Source organism: Quercus robur, chromosome 5 (genome assembly GCF_932294415.1).
Source record: "Quercus robur chromosome 5, dhQueRobu3.1, whole genome shotgun sequence".
Classification (NCBI taxonomy): domain Eukaryota; kingdom Viridiplantae; phylum Streptophyta; class Magnoliopsida; order Fagales; family Fagaceae; genus Quercus; species Quercus robur.
The window spans coordinates 12,150,927-12,169,735 of NC_065538.1; the positions used below are offsets into that span (position 1 = coordinate 12,150,927).

The 18,809-nt window shown below is 34.8% G+C and overlaps 2 protein-coding genes across 2 annotated transcripts; both read left to right on the forward strand.

The window, feature by feature from the left end:
• The first annotated feature begins 1,890 nt into the window (after positions 1-1,890).
• LOC126725159 (protein NO VEIN-like) lies at positions 1,891-5,583 on the forward strand. The gene is made up of 4 exons (XM_050429697.1): positions 1,891-2,423; positions 3,555-3,667; positions 4,544-4,937; positions 5,021-5,583. The coding sequence occupies exons 1-4, from the start codon at positions 2,403-2,405 to the stop codon at positions 5,291-5,293; spliced, it is 801 nt and encodes a 266-aa protein (XP_050285654.1). The 5' UTR covers positions 1,891-2,402; the 3' UTR covers positions 5,294-5,583.
• LOC126725161 (protein NO VEIN-like) lies at positions 5,435-18,747 on the forward strand. Its single transcript, XM_050429699.1, has 2 exons — positions 5,435-5,636; positions 18,291-18,747. The coding sequence occupies exons 1-2, from the start codon at positions 5,435-5,437 to the stop codon at positions 18,515-18,517; spliced, it is 429 nt and encodes a 142-aa protein (XP_050285656.1). The 3' UTR covers positions 18,518-18,747.
• Positions 18,748-18,809: the final 62 nt, after the last annotated feature.

The following is an 18,809-nucleotide window of genomic DNA, read 5'->3' on the forward strand; positions in this document are numbered from 1 at the left end:
AGCAATGGTTGCTTGTAACGTTTATCTAAACTTAATGAAGATAAGAATGCAGCCCTAGTCATTGAATCTATCAGGCGGGATGAATTTGGCCTTGATCCAAGTCTTTCAAACACTTAAATTAGCATGTTGAAGAAGCAGAATGCTCGCCTAGGGAGAGCACTTCATTGTCTCTCATAAGAATTTTATTCTCAGGATTCACATTTTCTTCTTGAGCTGGTAAGATCATCTTCTTTGTTTCTCTCATTGAGAGTAGTAGTGTAGTACAACTTCACATGTGAGTAACGTGATTGATAAATTACTACTTGTTCCAAAAGTTTAAGCTTTTGAGTTCAATCCTTGTGTTCACTCTACCTCCTATTTAAAATGTTAAAAATCCCATATGTTAGGCCTCACTTATTAACTAGAAGTTTAGGCTCACACGTGAAGGGGAGTATTAGAAATATGGTTAAATGATTAAATTCATCATTTCTTAACAACTTAAGCTTTTGAGATACTAGGTAACATTGCAGGAATCAATTGACGGGGATTACACTCCACTTCTAGACCAGTGGCCTGTTTTGCATTTCTTCCTTTAAGGACTTATGGTCTGAAATTTATTCTTCAAGGTGATTTTGTTCTTCCATCATCTAGAGAGGAAGTGGATGGAGATAGTCCCTGGAATCAGTGGTTATTGTCTGAGTTTCCTGGTTTGTTTGTTGATGCTGAGATATCCTTTTGCGCTCTTCCGTGTTTTAGAATTAGAGAGAATCCTGGAAAGGCTGTATCTGCTTTCATGAGCTTTGTTCCGCTTGTGGGGGAAGTTCATGGTTTCTTTTCAAGTCTTCCCCGGTTGATTATTTCAAAATTACGTATGTCCAACTGCTTACTTCTGGAAGGAGGAAACGACAGATGGGCTCCTCCTTGCAAGGTTCTAAGAGGTTGGAATGAACAGGCTCGCATTCTTCTTCCTGATAGTATGCTTACGGCTTAGTGATCACCTTGGCCTTGGATTCTTGGATAGAAATATACAAATTTCTGATTCATTAGCAAGGGCACTGGGTATTGAGGAATATGGTCCTAAAATTTGTAACGACTCCGTTCCAATTGTGTAGATATTGTCCGTTTTGGGGCTCATATCCCTCACGGTTTTGTTTTCCCCAAGTTACGTTAGGGAAAAGGTCTCTACACATTGAAGGGAGGTCATTCCTTATAAACACATTCTCATGTACTTCCCTAGGCGATGTGAGATTACATGGAATGCAAGACCCTCCTTTTTGGGTCACTACAATCCACCCCCCCTTACGGACACACATGTCCTCGCATGTGGGGCCCACACTTCCGGTTAGGGCATGGCTCTGATACCATCTGTAACGGCTTCATCCCAACTGTGTAGATATTGTTCGCTTTGGGGCCCATATCCCTCACAGTTTTGTTCTTTCCCAGGTTAAGGAATGACCTCCCTTCAATGTGTAGAGGCTTTTTCCCCCGCGCAACCTGAGGAAGAACAAAACCATAAGGGGTATGGGCCCCAAAGTGGATAATATCTACACAGTTGGGGTGAGACCGTTACAGACGGTATCAGAGCCGGCCCGGTAATCCCGTGTGGGCTCAGAGACACTACCCCACAAAATGGGCCCTAACAAGGACGTTAGGGATTTAAGTGGGGGAAATTGTGATGCCTTAATTTGATTGATTGTGTGATGTGTGTGGGTGTGTAATGAGTCCCACATCGGGTATTTACTAGGTTGAACTGGGTTTTATTAACAACTGCAAGGAGCCTCAATTGTGACTAGTCTTTTTGAGGTATAGTGCAAATGTGTTTGCCCTTGGATCGTTACAGATGGTCATTCCTTGGAAACACATGGAAATGTATTTATAAGGAATGACCTCCCTTCAATGTGTTGTGGTGCCAATTCATTTTAGTAAAGAATATGGAAATCCAGTCAATGTGAATATGTTGATTAATGTTGTAGATATGAAATGGCATGAAGTTGACAGCACTTATTTGAGGCATCCAGTTACTGAATCTCTCTCATGTGGACTGGAAAAATGGAGGGAATTTTTCCAGGAATTAGGTGTTGTGGATTTTGTGCAAATTAATCAAGTTGATAAGACTGTTTCTGATATATCTCGTATCATTTTTAAGAATCTCATGTGGGAAAGAGATCTGATTTCCCCTGAATCAATTGCCAAAGACTGGGAATCTCATGAATTGGTCCACTTAATATCTGTATTGTCCAAAAATTGCATGCAGCAAAGTTGTATATATCTGTTAGAGATTTTTGATACACTATGGGATAGTTGTTTTAGTGACAAAGTGATGGGTTACTGCAATATTAACTCTGGCGGAGATAGCAAACCCTTCAAGTCTTCTTTTATGAGCAGCATTAGTGATGTCCAGTGGGTAGTATCTGGCATGGATAATGAGCTTCACTATCCCAGATGTAATCTTTTGCACTTCTTATCTTTTTTTTACTTTGATGTAATATTTTATCAATTCTGATTCCTTTGTAATGGAAGCATATCTAGTTGTCATTTATATTCTTTACAAAGTCTCTTCTTTTTATGCATGAAATATTGTGAAACGTGCAATATATTTGTTAGCCTTTTGGTTTGGATGAGTATCGTTTATTATGGAGACAGCCTTTGAATTGGTTTAACTATCATGAGTACTTCCACTATGATGTTAAGAACTAGAATGTGATGCAAACATATTGAAGTTGCTACAATTATCAGAAAGGTCATTCTGCACAATGAGATTGAGAGCCGTATTGAGCAGACAGCTCTTGCTTTAGGAGCATCTTTCTCTCTCTCTCTCTCTAACACACACACACACACATTTGTTTCTTTACGCTTGCTTTGCCAAAGCATTGTACATCGAGTGAGAAAGGGCGTGAAGCTCAATTTGCTACATCAACCAATACAATTTTTTTTTTTTTTTGGGAGTTAATTCTCAGTTTTATGAAAAATATGGAACAGATTAGAAATTTTGTTACAGAAAAGAAGAAAAAAGAAAAAAGATTGTTGGAGATCAAGTTTTGGTTAGAAAATAATGTTATATGAAATAAGCTTTCATCACAAAGTTCGTACTTGTATGCAAGAAGAAAGTGAGTTCATCAAGGTTGCTCCTGTTCTTTTGTATGTTTGATATTACGTTGCAACATTAGCACACTGTTTTAAATACTGTAACTTGAAACAAATTATATATGCTCCTCCATATAATTCTTTGAATGGTTGGCAAAGCCAAATCCAATTTAAATGATTACCTACTTATAAATAATGTGCATTAGCACTCCTACAAGAAACGGCCTAGCTAACACGTATCCTACGTTTTCTTCACCTGCTCTGCAGTTCGAGCTTCATACAGTGTTGTGCCCTTGATGAGAAACACAAGGGCCACCCACTTTCTCTTTTCTGCACCAATCCTTATTTACTACTATATCTTTTTTGGGGGGAGGGGTGGGGGGGTTTTTCTTTAAGAACCTGCTGCATCTCCCTGTATGGTGGGAGGATTTAGCTCACATGGATTTTTATAGTTCCTTACTGAGCTATTATTATTATTTTTTTGGGAACAGGTACGAAATGGGAAGCTAGTAAGTGATATCGGGTTTAAGGTTAAAGTTACAATGGATGACATTTTGGAAATTCTGAAAGTGTGGAGAAGTTCTCAGAGACCTTTTGAGGCCAGGTATTGCTGCTTCTTATTTGCCATTTTAGATCTTTAAAAATGTCATCTGAGAGTAAGATTATTTAATTTAGTAAATGTTCTTTCTTGCTGGCTATAGGAACTAATCTAATGCTTTTTTCTCTGGATTTCATGTTATCCACTTGCCATGAACATGTATGTGCTCTTGAGTCAATGCTGGATTGAAATTCCTTGCATGGCTATTCCGCGGTTTATATAATTCAGATGATTTCTTGGAAATTTATTTGTTGATAATTTAATAGATGAGTGGATTCAAATTAAGGGAATGAGAAAAAAAGGTTGAAAAGACCTAAAATAACATTAATAGAAGTATTAAAAAAGGATATGTCAATTAAGGAGGTGATGGAGAGTATGACTTTGGATAGGGTAGAATGATAAGAAAAAATACATGTGACCGACCCTGATTGGTTTGTTGAGGATCTATATCTGACTCAGATATGGATTAATCTGACCCCAAACCCAAAATTTTGGGACTAAGTTTTGGTTGTTGTTATTGACTTATTGCTGTATAATTTGACAGATTTGCATTGAGATGCTTTTCATCTATATTTGCTTTCCAGAACCAGAGGTTTTTACATGCATTTGCTCATACCTTCATCTGTTCCTCTTCTTATTCTTTTTTGGATGACTTTCCTTTTTCCTCTTCCTGTTACAAATTACAATGATATCTTATTTACTTATGGAACACTTGCTTTTAATAGACGCTTACGTGCACTTTTTTGACCTCTTAGCATGCTTGGGTTATATCTATTTTCCATTTATTATTTGTTTAGTCTATACTTTTGAGTCTTTCACTTATAAAAAATACTTCTGAGTCTTTCAACCAACTAAATGGGTCCAACTTTCTTTGCATGCCAGCATATCACAAACGTCAAACTTGTACACATTCATCTGGAAAGAAATGGCTACTTCAAGGCACAAAATCACTGAGGAATTACATTCTGGATCTTGTGTATTTGCGTCTGGCTCTAGTCGTGAGGATGTGGTACCTGGTATGTTTTTGTCTCCTGAAGAAATATGTTGGCATGATCCAACTGGTTGTCTAGACCAAATTAAGGAGATAAATCCTCAGTGCAGTTTGACAGAAGTGACTCATTGCCCCTTAAAAAAGACACTGAGCAATATATATCCAGGCCTTCGTGACTTTTTCATTGACGGCTGCGGAGTACATGAGACCCCTCCTCTCTGTAGCTACCTACAAATTTTGCTCCAGCTTTCGACTGTTACTTTGCCTTCACAAGCAGCTAATGCAGTAAGTAACCAAATCTGAAACAAAATCACAGTTGCAATTAATGTTTGTTGCGGTGAAACTTAAGAGTTTCTTTCATGTCTCAGGTTTTCCAAGTGTTTCTCAAGTGGAGTGATGGTTTGAAATCTGGACTACTGAGTCCTGAAGATATCATTTACTTGAAAGAGCATCCTAAGAAATTTAACTGTGCTGTACTTCCAACTGAATATGATAAGTGGATTTCCTCCCTACACCCTTCCTTTGGCCTTGTGTGCTGGTCTGATAATTTGAAGCTATGGAAACAATTTCAGCATTTCTCTGAAGTTTTATTGTCTTTTAGCTTCCAAATAAAACCACAATATAATTATGTTGAACCATAGACATCTTTCACGTTGAAGCCTTTTTTGGACTGATGCCTCCAAATCCCTAAAATATGTCAGCCTTCAACACTAACTCAGTACTCTCTTTTTACTTGATGGTTACTAAAATGAGTACTATTAAACCTCCTTTTATACTTTGCAATGTATGCTTTATTAGAATATGAGGGTATTTCCAACATTTATATCCTTATCGTATGCCTTTTACAGGACAACGTTTTGTACACAACCCAAGAATCCGATTCTCATGCCCTATTTATGGAGCTGTCTCGTTTGTTATTTGATGGAACTCCTGATTTACACTTAGCAAATTTCCTTCACATGATCACAACCATGGCTGAATCAGGTTCTACTGAGGAGCAAACAGAGTTTTTCTTCTTGAATAGCCAAAAGATGCCTAAGCATTCTAATGAAGAATCTGTTTGGTCCCTCCCATCCATACCTTCACGGACAAAGAACGATGACTCACACCAAACAAGTTTTGATTCGACAAAGTCCAAAAAGAAGGCTGGAAATAACTCAAATTGGCCGCCTGTGGATTGGAAAACTGCACCTGGTTTTAGTTATGCTCGTTTAAATGGTTTTAAGACTCAGGCAACAGCTGCACAGCCTAGCGGCAGCCCACGGAAGGATGATTCTGAAGGTACAGTCATGGAAACTGATAATGTTCCTATCTCAATTGAAGATGATTGAACCATTGCAGATGATTTTGCAGCAGCTTCAAAAGCTTTGGTTTTGTCAGCCAATTTGGAAAATCAGTCTGGCAATGCTTGTAATTCAACTTATTCTGATCAGTCTGGCCATGCTCCCAATCGTACTGTTTCCACCATGCATGTTGAATTTGATCCTGTTGATTTAGATCGAGTGTCTGATGGCCCTGAGTTGGGTGCATCTAATTTTAGCAGTAGAGATCATCTTAGATTTGGTACCCCCAATGCAGCACAAGCCATGCAAACGGGGAGAATAGGTGAGAGTGTTGCTTTCAAATACATTATTGGGAAATTTGGTGGGACAGCAGTGAAGTGGGTTAATGAAGATTTTGAAACTGGGTTACCTTACGACATTATAGTAGGGGAGGAGAGTAGTAGGGAGTACATTGAAGTTAAAGCAACTAAATCTCGAACCAAAGACTGGTTCATTATATCAACAAGAGAGTGGCAATTTGCATTTGAAAAGGGTGAATCATACAGCATTGCACACGTTTTGTTAGGTAAAAATAATGTTGCAAGGGTCAGTATTCAAGAATCCAGTAAAGTTATGTTCTCTAGGCAAGTTGCAGTTGGTTGTCATGATGCCCAGGCAGCAGAAGGAATTTTCCGTTGTCTCCTAACATGAACACGCTCATTTTCATCTGCGCTTTTGGGTTATATTGACTCTGAAGTCTTTAGCCAATCCATAACTGCCTTTATGGAAATACCCTGAAATGACAGAGGATTGTGTACGGTCACTCTTTGTCTCTTTCCCTCAGAAAGAGTCCAGCTCCTGCAAAGGAAAGCAAGCATTTGTTGTGGATTTTACCTGCAAGAGAACTATAATGGGGCTGACTTGGTCTGGGATTTGAAGAATCTCTGTAGTGGTATTTCTTCTAATAGAGTGACCAAAATGCCAAAGGTTTGATTTGCACCGCAGGGATCTAATGTCAATATGTCATCTTCATAAATTGGTGTATGTAAATCATAGATTGCTACCATATTGTAATTTTATTTATTTGTAATATTTTATTAGCGGGTGATGGCTTAAGCAGTTGCCCATGAAATTTTGTACTAGCCTCGTACAGTTTACTTTTGACCTTTAAAATTTGAGCTAATAGTTCCAGTAATTAAAGAGAAAAAATAGTTCAAAGCTTTTTCTGTTGCCTTTTAGCTTGAACAAATTCCTAATTCTTGTGGATTCAGCCAAACATTGTAATTTTACTGTGGATCTTTACATACCAAACCATTGAAACTTCATTTGTTACGTTACACGACCATAGGGCATGAATAATTAATTAATTTTTAATAAGATTAGTGACATTGCACACAAATTGGATCAACTAGGGACGCCACATCTAACCAGATTATGGATCGTAGAAAGGCTATTATTCAAAGCTTGCCACAAGGAAAATCTTGATCTTTTGAGGGTTTTTCAACGACTAAATGCTCTTCCATACAAGAAGGTATATTATGTTTCAAGTGTATATATTCAGCACCTTACAATACAACACATTGGATCCACCAGTACATGGATTTTTCGTGTTGTGAAAGAGGTGGGTATATATGCCCGAAACATTATTTAATTTTTCCTTCCATAAGACTCCCCATCCCCACTCTACCTTATGAAGCTATTGCACACAACCAAGATGATATTGCACTTCGTTGCTGTCTATAGTCTACATAAGCTTATCCTCAACATTTAGATTAGATAATGAGCTTTGCTTTAATTAATGTTCCCATCTGCTAGAAGGAAAACTCTCCTAAGCAAAAAATGACGTTCTAGAGCCTAGCATCTGAATCAATCAATTGATAGCAGAATTGCTGATTAAACAAATTGGAGATATTTGTTTGAGTTCTAATCAATCGAAAATTTGATTATGGTCTATTTTAGTGTCATATGTTATCCAATATTATTTTCAATCTCCAAAAATTTAAATTGATCTTATACTAAATGAGGTCATAGATATTTTTTTAAAAAAAATCGTATAATATTTTGAAGTTATATATATAAGGCTATATGATGATTTCATTTTTTTTTTTAATTTGTTCTTTATGCAACAAAATTGTTTTAACATACATAAATATAAGCATTTAATTATTCTGTTATTTCCATTTTCCACTATAAGATAGTTTCTTGCTCTAGATAAACATGTGTGACAAATATGTATGTATCTTTTTTTTTAATCAATATATTTCACATTAGTTTTTTTTCCCCAAAAAAATTGATGGGATGCTATTAGGTCGAATCATGCATTATGATTTTTTTTTTTTTTTTGTCGTCATTTTTTTCTAAATTGTTCTAAATGATTGATAAGGATGAGAAGATCAATAATTCACCAATAAGTTTATATAGCGGTTGTTTTGGTCCCTAATGTGGATGACAATACTATTAGAGTGATGATCACAGACCACAACCTTGTGTCTGCAAAGAGAATAGATTGGGTAAATTGTGTCTGAATGCAAATGAGGTTCTTGGTATTTATAGGCAAACTCACACCTATTTGGGAGTAGACATAACTTTATGAACATATGAACATATACTTCAAACCTTCGAGCAACAACCTCACCCAACTATGGTCTCTCTACTAAAACAAATATTGGGTTTGTGAAGCAACACCATCCACTGAGCGGGGTTATTGTATTTTTAGGGTGCACCATAGAATGGTGTAATTATCTATCACAACTACACACTAACATGTTTATACTTGTGTTTATCATTTTAGTTTCTAGTGCAATTACAGAATGAGTATTTTCTGTGATAAGTATTGTCAAAATTTCAATTCATAACAAAAAAGAGAAGATGAATTTTCTGAATTTTTTTTAACAATGAAAAAGAAGTTACTATGAAATTGAGTACAAAATAAATTATAAATTATATGCGGAATTTAATAGAATGTTGAATTTCATTTGATAAATTATTCATTTGAATTATAGAGAAACAAGTTTTTACATTTTATTGTTCCTAAAAATAAAAAGTTTTTACATTTTATTAACTATTAATTATAATAATTTTATTTTTAATCTATTAATTGGTCTTGAATGCATATCCTTCTTATTTTTGAATTCCAATAATCACGCTCTATGTATGAGAAAATGAGAGAATCAATATTGACCTATAAAGACCAATTCCACAAAATACACAAAATTTTATCATTTTTGATACACTGATTTTCAATTTAATTCAAAATCAACTATAATTGTCCAATATCTTAGTATTATAGGTGTTATGTAAACTAGAGTGGCAAGTTTTCACCCACAATAATAATAATAACTAGCCTCATTACACGCGCTTCGCGCGTGCAATGAGGCTCTTTTTTTTTTTTTTTTTGGATTTAGTATTATAATTTTTCTTTCATCACAATTTGAAAAAATAGATAGGATTTTTTTTTTTTTTTCATTTTATCAAAGAGAGTAGGATTCATTTTTCAATTAGAAGGTTTTGCGTGTTTATCCAAATCCAATTGATGATCCAACCTGGCAATCCACTTTCAATTTCTCCCACTTTCTCTTTTTCATTTCAGCTTCTCTCTCTCCTCTCTCTTTCTCTCCCACTCCAACTGGGTTTCTTTTTCTCTCTCCCCTAACACTCCACTCTTTCAACATCCACACTTGCTCTATGCGTCTCCCTCAACCTCGTTGGTCACCATTGCTAGCATACCAAACTCAAACCCATTAGAGAAAAAAAAAAAAAAAAAAAAAAAGAGCAACTCACCATCTGAAACCAAACCCACAAACACTCACGCCTATGATCCCTTTTTAGATCTAGATTAAGAGAGAGATTGCACGGATCTCAATCCTTATCTATATATTTATATATTATATAGAATAACTAATAGTCGAAACGTTTGACTTTTTGTTGACTACGCCTCATTATGCCACGTGGCTACACAAATTAATGCCATGTTTACATTTTAAAACACCAAAACATTGTGCCTTTTCGATTAGTAGTTTACATGAAACGTTTTACTCTTAAATAGTAGTTACAGAAATTTAAAAAAGAAAAACACTTCTTTAAATTCGTGACAAGTTAACAAATAAGCTTTTTTTTTTTTTTTTTTTTTTTTTTTTTTTTGAAAACCAACCAACAAATAACCCAAATCAAATATTTTATATTTTTAGCTTCACCCTCATACACATTGACCAAAATTTACTCCCAAAAAAAAAAAAAAAAAAAAAAAAAAAAAAAACAAAACAAAACAAAACAAAACAAAACAAAAAAACAAACACACACACACACCATTTCAGTGGGTTAGGCGCCGTTTGGTCACCATGTTTAAACACTGAACACTAGTGTCTAAAAACCAAAAAAATGTGTTTGGTGTATCAGTCCTGTTCCTTGTTGTTTGGAAAATATTGTTCAAAAAACCAATGTTAAAAAACCCATTTTTGAAATCACCTCCGGACAGTTTTTAAACAACAAATACTACTGCTCAGTGGCAATTCCGTAATTATATTAAACAACAAACACTAGTGCTCAGGTCAGCTTTTTCATACTTTGGTCAATTTTTTTAAAAATATTTTGGTCAGCCATGTTCTCTCTCCTGATTTATGGGCCCACCATGTTCTCTCTCCTGATTTAAAATATATTTATTTTGTACTTTCGTCAGCTTTTTTTATCATTCAAAACACACATACCAAACACATATTTTATATTTTTTGAACACTGAAAAATGTTGTTTAAACCATGATATCAAACACATTTTTTTTGTTTTATTCACACTAAAAACACGTTTTTCAACAACACTTTTTAAACCACAATTTTCACATCTTTTTAAACAACAATTTTTGAAAACTATGACCAAACGGGCCCTAAGTTCTTTAACTGTCTCTTACTCTCTTTATATATTCTCAATTTCACTTCAATTTTGCCTTTGCCCATTTTTCCTCTGCGAGAAGAAACTCTGTGAGTAGAGATAGGATATGGGATTGTCTCCACTAGCCTGCCATCGTCACACAGCAGAACCGCTGTCGGTGAAATTGTCTTCTTTTGTTTTTCCCTTTCAATCCACTGTTAAGCGTAGAACCTCTACCCTCTACCCTCTACCCCTCTCTCAAACACAGACCCAAGTTATTTCGCAGAAAGCTTGAAAGGGCATGACTATGGGTATCAGACCGTTCTCTCTCAGTTTTTCTCAGGTTTTCCTTTATTGGTGTTTTTTTTTTTTTTTTTTTTAATTTTTGTATGCAATTTTGTTAATCAAATGGTTTGATAAAAGTGAATGTCTTCATAGTGGGTTTGTGTAATTGTGTCTGAAATTGTAATTTTAAGATGGATTTGCTTGATTTTGATTGCTTGAATTTATTTGTTAAAAAAGAATTTTCCACAATGATACTTTTTGGGGTTAGTTTTATTACTTCTATTTAAACTAAGTGATATTTGAATTCTGGTAGAATTTCATAGTGAGGAATATAGAGATTGTGGCTCATGTTGATCCTAGAAAGATGTCTTTGGTTGATTCTATTTTAAACAAACAAAGGTAATAATTCCTTAATGATTTTCCTTTGCATAATTTGCCACATTGACTGGTTATACTGAAATTTTTCTAAGAAAATTGATTTCCATCTAGACTAGAGGGTGGCAATCAATCATAGGGTTACGAAGTATAACCCAAGTATCCAACTACAAGTTGTCTCTGTTACTCTTCAAATCTTCTACTTGTGGTGTCGTCAAATTCCGTAGCAGTAATGACGATGCTCCACTACTCCACTATTCATATTTTCTTGATTTCTTAGATTCTTGTAATTTTTGTTCTTGATTGTTTGACCCCTTGTAGACTCCCTATGTACTAGGGTGCTTCCCTTTTTGATATCAATAAACTTATTATTTATAAAAAAAAAAAAAAAAGTGATTCGGTTATTTTTCATTATTTTAGACTCTCTTTTAACTTTATTATTCTAATTTCAAGATTTTCAATTCTCACTTTATCTCTCATCAATTCTTTCTTACATTTTTATTTTGTTAGTAGAAAGAAATTGTAAAACTTTATATATTTAGTTTTATTTTTTGGTGACAGATGTATTAAATTTTTCTTCCTTTTTTTTTTAAATAAATATTTTGAATATTTAATTTTTCTTTGTAACATTGACATATCAAAATTATCTTTTTATTAAATTTTATATAATTTAAAATTTTTAATAGCTATCATAACAAAAAAAAAAAAAAAAAAAAAAAAAACATAGTGCGAACCAAACCGGTAGAAGCCATTAGGCCATTAACCATCAAATGACATCGTTTAAAAGTGAAAACGGAAGGGGTTTCAGGCCAAGCTAGAGAGAGAGAGAGACATGGTGGATCCGTATAGTAGATACGGTGCAGGCATGGCAGATAGAGATAGAGATAGAGGTAATCCATCCATCCATCCAAACTGCTGCTGCTGCCTTTTAATTAAATTTCCAAATTTAGTCTTACTCTTATTCTTAGTCTTAGACTTCGATGAAAAGACATTTAATATCTTTTTTATCTTTATCATATGATTATGTTATGATTCTTTGTTCACATTTATACTACAAAATTATATATAAGACTGTAGAGCGAGGACATGATTGTCCTCAATCAAATAACTCTAATACATGAGATGTGATGTGGCCAACCCTAATTACTCTCTTCACAATCTGTAACCAACTTTCCCAAATTTTGGGACTAAGGCTTCGTTGTTGTTGTTGTTATTTATAGACAAATTGGACTGTTGTTCTTAATATGAATTTAATTTAATTCAGACAAATGCTAGTAGTTATACCATTGATCTTAACACACATTATCTTAACATAACAGCTAGTGTTTCAAGGCCTTCCTTTATTACATGGCCTCCACCATCACCAGGTCTATACCACTGCCTCACTATTTTCAAATCCAGACATCCGGCTCACTACCACCCAAAAATAAAATCCAAGAACCAACAAAAGCGCAGCTGCAAAAGAACTGTCCAAATCAAAAAAACCAAACCCACAGAACATAAACAACAAATGGAAGTGAAGACTTCAGTTTGTGCATCACCCAGAAAGCCCTTTTTCTCGTCAATAAAGCTACAGACCTACAGTGGCTTTCTTTTTAATTACTTTTTCCCTTTCCTTTAGTTACACAATAAAGTTAAGGATGACAACCAACTTCTCCAAAAACTTTAATCTCCCACACAGACTAGGCTTCCTTATTACTAGAAAGACCAGAACTTCTAAATTACATTTTCCCTAAAAGAAAGTAATTACATAAGGTGTTTCTAAACCAAATAGGAGAACCTTATGTATAAATAAGACTCAAAGTATATACAAGACTCGTGACTTCTTTAATAACACATGATCTTCAAATGTGCTCTTAGTTTCTCTAGGAAAAGGTTATTTAGGATTTATAATTCTAGTCTTTATGGGAAAAACATTGGCAATAGCCTACGTAATGGCTTTCATCATAAAAATATTCATAGGAAGATAATTCCAATAGCTTAGTAAACTTAAGGGCGTAATTGTCTTTTTGTTCTTAAGTTTGATTTTTTAGGGAATCTGAACCTAAGTTCATTGTTTCTACACCACCAACCATTAAATTCTTCCCAAAATTAGAGAGATATAATTTTTTATTACCTAAATAGCTAAACCCTTACCAAACACCATTTAAGAAAGACTTATCAACAATTCTAACCTACTGCAGACCTTTTAGAGATGCTACCTCAAATTTTTAGAGTCTAATAGAATTTATGTAACCTTCTCCTATTGCATCTTGTTATTGTTTAGGATGTTACTGTTCGCATGTATTGTTCATGTGCATTGTTCTTGGTTATTATTCAACTTGTGGCAGATTTGATGTCAGTTTCTTTATATATATATTGGCAAGCATAAATTGAATCTTTTCCCTTAATAAAAGCATAGATAACATTTGTTTGGTTTTTCTTAAACAGCAAAGGAAGCTATGGATAAGCTAAACGAGACAGAATTGAAGGGAAAGCCAATGATTATCACGTGGTGTGAAAAGTAATGTCCTAGTAGTAATGCAAAATTGTGGGTGTCAATTAATGGCCCCCCTATCAATAATGATAACTTCAAGGCTTTATTGTCCAGTTTTGGTGTTGTTGATTCTTTCAAAGCGGTATTGCAACATCTTGATACATCCTATTGGATTGTGCAGTTCGACTTAGAGACATTTGCTACAAATGCCATTAAAATTTTTAACAGTGCTGAAAAGTATGGCATGAAATTGTAAGTAATTTATTTTCTTCCTTGTGGTTCTTATTTGATAATAATTGCATTATTTTGTATTGTTTTGTTTCTTTCTTTCTTTGTTTGTTTGTTTTTTTTTTTTTTTTTTTTTTGTTTTTTTAAAACCTTGTAATTGATGTGTTGATTTTATTCAGCCTTGTGTCAAAATATAATGATTGCAAGAAACTCTGTGTGGAATATCATCCAAAAGATCTAGATGAGAACAACATTCTATTAGCGTTCTCTTTGTATGGGGAATGCATTGTCAATATCAAGAATAAATCGAGTGGTATTGCTTTTGTTAGCTATCATACATCAAAAGGGGCTGAAGAAGCTATGAGGAACTTAAATGGCACAGATTTAGGTAAACATTCAATTTGGTCATGTCTCTTACTTCTCTTTTTCTTTTTCAATTATTATATAACAAATATTCCTTAATCAGGTTCACATTGTTTGTACGTAAGAGGTATTGTGACGCAAGCTATGACTGAAGATAACAATCTTGAAGAAGCCCCAATTTTTGTGATTGAAGATAATCGGAGGCAATTAGTTACAACTGTCAATATGGCGTGTTTTCGTATTGTATCAAATTTCCTTCAATTCCTAAACAAACTAGGGGATGATCATAGACATATTGGTCTATTGGAGAGAATTAGGCCCAACAGTCCGTGGCCTGGTTATGAAGTTATGTATAAACATGTTGACAGTGAGAAGAGGTAGTCATCAAACCGTTTGAAGGTGTTGAATCTTTTGATTCTATTGAATCATGTTTCAACGAAGATCTGTACGAGCACTCTGAGCTGGGGTTCTTCAGTATGGTCAACCAAATAGAGTTCTATGAGAAGAAGGCGGTGCCACTTGTGGATTGAAATGCATGATTTAAGCTTTTAAAGTTTTTTTTTTTTTTTGGTTAACAACTTTTGAAGTTAATAATGATTTCATTTGGATGGTTTGGACGAAGACAATCTTTATTTAAAAAAAAAAAAAAAAAAAAAATCTTTGTGGAGGGACGGAGTTGCATCGTAAGAAACACAAAACTCCGTCCCTCCATAAAAAAAAAAAAAAAAAAAAAAAAAATTGTCTTCGTCCAAACCATCCAAATGAAATCATTATTAACTTCAAAAGCTTAAATCATGCATTTAAGTCCACAAGTGGCACTGCCTTCTTCTCGTAGAACTCTATTTGGTTGACCATACCAAGGAACCATAGCTCAGAGTGCTCGTACGGATCTTCGTTGAAACATGGTTCAACAGAATCAAAAGATTCAACACCTTCAAACGGTTTTATGACTACCTCATTCTCACTGTCAACATGTTTATACAAAACTTCATAACCAAGCCACAGACTGTCAGACCTAATTCTCTCCAATAGACCAATATGTCTATGATCATCCCCTAGTTTGTTCAGGAATTGAAGGAAATCTGATACAGTACAAAAACCTGCCATATTGACAGTTGTAACTAATTGCCTCCTATTATCTTCAATCACAAAAATTGGGGCTTCTTCAGGATTGTTATCTTTAGTCACAGCTTGCGTCACAATACCTCTTATGTACAAACGATGTGAACTTGATTAAGGAATATTAGTTATATAATAATTGAAAAAGAAAAAGAGAAGTAAGAGACATGACCAAATTGAATGTTTACCTAAATCTGTGCCATTTAAGTTCCTCATAGCTTCTTCAGCCCCTTCTGATGTATGATAGCTAACAAAAGCAATACCACTTGATTTATTCTCGATATTGACAGTGCATTCCTCATACAAAGAGAACGCTAATAGAATGTTGTTCTCATCTAGATCTTTTGGATGATATTCCACACAAAGTTTCTTGCAATCATTATATTTTGACACGAAGGCTGAATAAAACCTAGCACATCAGTTACAAGGTTTGCAAAAAAAAAAAAAAACAATACAAAATAATGCAATTATGAAGAAAATAAATTACTTACAATTTCATGCCATACTTTTCAGCACTGTTCAAAAATTTAATGGCATTGGTAGCAGATGTGTCTGAGTCGAACTGCACAATCCAATAGGATGTATCAAGATGTTGCAATACCGCTTTGAAAGAATCAATAGCACCAAAACTGGAAAATAAAGCGTTGAAGTTATCATTATTGATAGGGGGGCCATTAATTGACACCCACAATTTTGCATTACTACTAGGACATTGCTTTTCACACCATGTGATAATCATTGGCTTTCCCTTCAATTCTGTCTTGTTTAGCTTATCCATAGCTTCCTTTGTTGTTTAAGAAAAATCAAACAAATGTTATCCATGCTTTTATTAAGGGAAAAGATTCAATTTATGCTTGCCAATATATATATATAAAGAAACTGACATCAAATCTGCCACAAGTTGAATAATAACCTAGAACAATGCACATGAACAATACACGGAAACAGTAACATCCTAAACAATGACAAGATGCAAAAGGAGAAGATTACATAAATTCTATTAGGCTCTAAAAATTTGAGGTAGCATCTCTAAAAGGTCTGCAGTAGGTTAGAATTGTTGATAAGTCTTTCTTGAATGGTGTTTGGTAAGGGTTTAGCTATTTAGGTAATAAAATATTATATCTCTCTAAATTTGGGAAGAATTTAATGGTTGGTGGTGTAGAAACAATGAACCTAGGTTCAGATTTCCTAAAAAATCAAACTTAAGAACAAAAAGACAATTACACCCTTAAGTTTACTAAGCTATTGGAATTATCTTCCTATGCATATTTTTATGATGAAAGCCATTTATGTAGGCTATTGCCAATATTTTTCCTATAAAGACTAGAATTATAAATCCTAAATAACCTTTTCCTTGAGAAACTAAGAGCACATTTGAAGATCATGTGTTATTAAAGAAGTCACGAGTCTTATGTATACTTTGAGTCTTATTTATACATAAGGTTCTCCTATTTGGTTTAGAAACACCTTATGTAATTACTTTTTTTTAGGGAAAATGTAATGTAGAAGTTCTGGTCTTTCTAGTAATAAGGAAGCCTAGTCTGTGTGGGAGATTAAAGTTTTTGGAGAAGTGGGTTGTCATCCTTAACTTTATTGTGTAACTAAAGGAAATGGAAAAAAAGTAATTAAAAAGAAAGCCACTGTAGGTCTGTAGCTTTATTGATGAGAAAAAGGGCTTTGTGGGTGATGCGCAAACTGAAGTCTTCACTTCCTCTTGTTGTTTATGTTCTATGGGTTTGGTTTTTTTGATTTGGACAGTTCTTTTGCAGCTGCACTTTTGTTGTTTCTTGGATTTTATTTTTGGGTGGTAGTGAGTCGGATGTCTGGATTTAAAAATAGTGAGGCAGTGGTGCAGACTAGGTGATGGTGGAGGCCATGTAATAAAGGAAGGCCTTGAAACACTGGCTGTTATGTTAAGATAATGTGTGTTAAGATCAACGGTATAATTACTAGCATTTGTCTCAGGGACGGACTCAGGTGGGGGCCTAAGGGGGTTTGAGCTCCCCCCCCCCCCCCCCCCCCCGGGCCCAATAAAAAGAAATTTAGTAGCTAAAATTTTCAACAAAAAAAAAAAAAAGACTTGGGCCCCCCCTATCCTGGACTCCTGAGTCCTGAAGATATCATTTACTTGAAAGAGCATCTTATGAAATTTAACTGTATACTTCTAACTGAATATGATAAGTGGATTTCCTCCCTACAACCTTCCTTTGGCCTTGTGTGCTGGTCTGATAATTTGAAGCTATGGAAACAATTTCAGCATTTCCCTGAAGTTTTATTGTCTTTTAGCTTCCAAACAAAACCACAATATAATTATGTTGAACCATAGACATCTTTCACGTTGAAGCCTTTTTTGGACTGATGCCTCCAAATCCCTAAAATATGTCAGCCTTCAACACTAACTCAGTACTCTCTTTTTACTTGATGGTTACTAAAATGAGTACTATTAAACCTCCTTTTATACTTTGCAATGTATGCTTTATTAGAATTTGAGGGCATTTCCAACATTTATATCCTTATCGTATGCCTTTTACAGGACAACGTTTTGTACACAACCCAAGAATCCGATTCTCATACCCTATTTATGGAGCTGTCTCGTTTGTTATTTGATGGAACTCCTGATTTACACTTGGCAAATTTCCTTCACATGATCACAACCATGGCTGAATCAGGTTCTACTGAGGAGCAAACAGAGTTTTTCATCTTGAATAGCCAAAAGATGCCTAAGCATTCTAATGAAGAATCTATTTGGTCCCTCCCATCCATACCTTCACGGACAAAGAACGATCACTCCAAACAAGTTTTGATTCGACAAAGTCCAAAAAGAAGGCTGGAAATGACTCAAATTGGCCGCCTGTGGATTGGAAAACTGCACCTGGTTTTAGTTATGCTCGTTTAAATGGTTTTAAGACTCAGGCAACAGCTGCACAGCCTAGCGGCAGCCCACGGAAGGATGATTCTGAAGGCACAGTCATGGAAACTGATAATGTTCCTATCTCAATTGAAGATGATTGGACTATTGCAGATGATTTTGCAGCAGCTTCAAAAGCTTTAGTTTTGTCAGCCAATTTGGAAAATCAGTCTGGCAATGCTTGCAATTCAACTTATTCTGATCAGTCTGGCCATGCTCCCAATTGTACAGTTTCCTCCATGCATGTTGAATTTGATCCTGTTGATTTAGATCGAGTGTC

Bases quoted from the DNA above. Each gene is read 5' to 3' on its own strand.
- LOC126725159 (XM_050429697.1), top strand. From the start codon at position 2,403: ATGAGCTTCACTATCCCAGAT. The intron at 2,424-3,554 runs GTAATCTTTTGC...TTTTGGGAACAG, and splicing joins TGAGCTTCACTATCCCAGAT to GTACGAAATGGGAAGCTAGT. The intron at 4,938-5,020 runs GTAAGTAACCAA...TTCATGTCTCAG, and splicing joins CTTCACAAGCAGCTAATGCA to GTTTTCCAAGTGTTTCTCAA.
- LOC126725161 (XM_050429699.1), top strand. From the start codon at position 5,435: ATGTATGCTTTATTAGAATATGAGGGTATTTCCAACATTTATATCCTT. The intron at 5,637-18,290 runs GTTCTACTGAGG...TGGCTGAATCAG, and splicing joins CACAACCATGGCTGAATCAG to GTTCTACTGAGGAGCAAACA.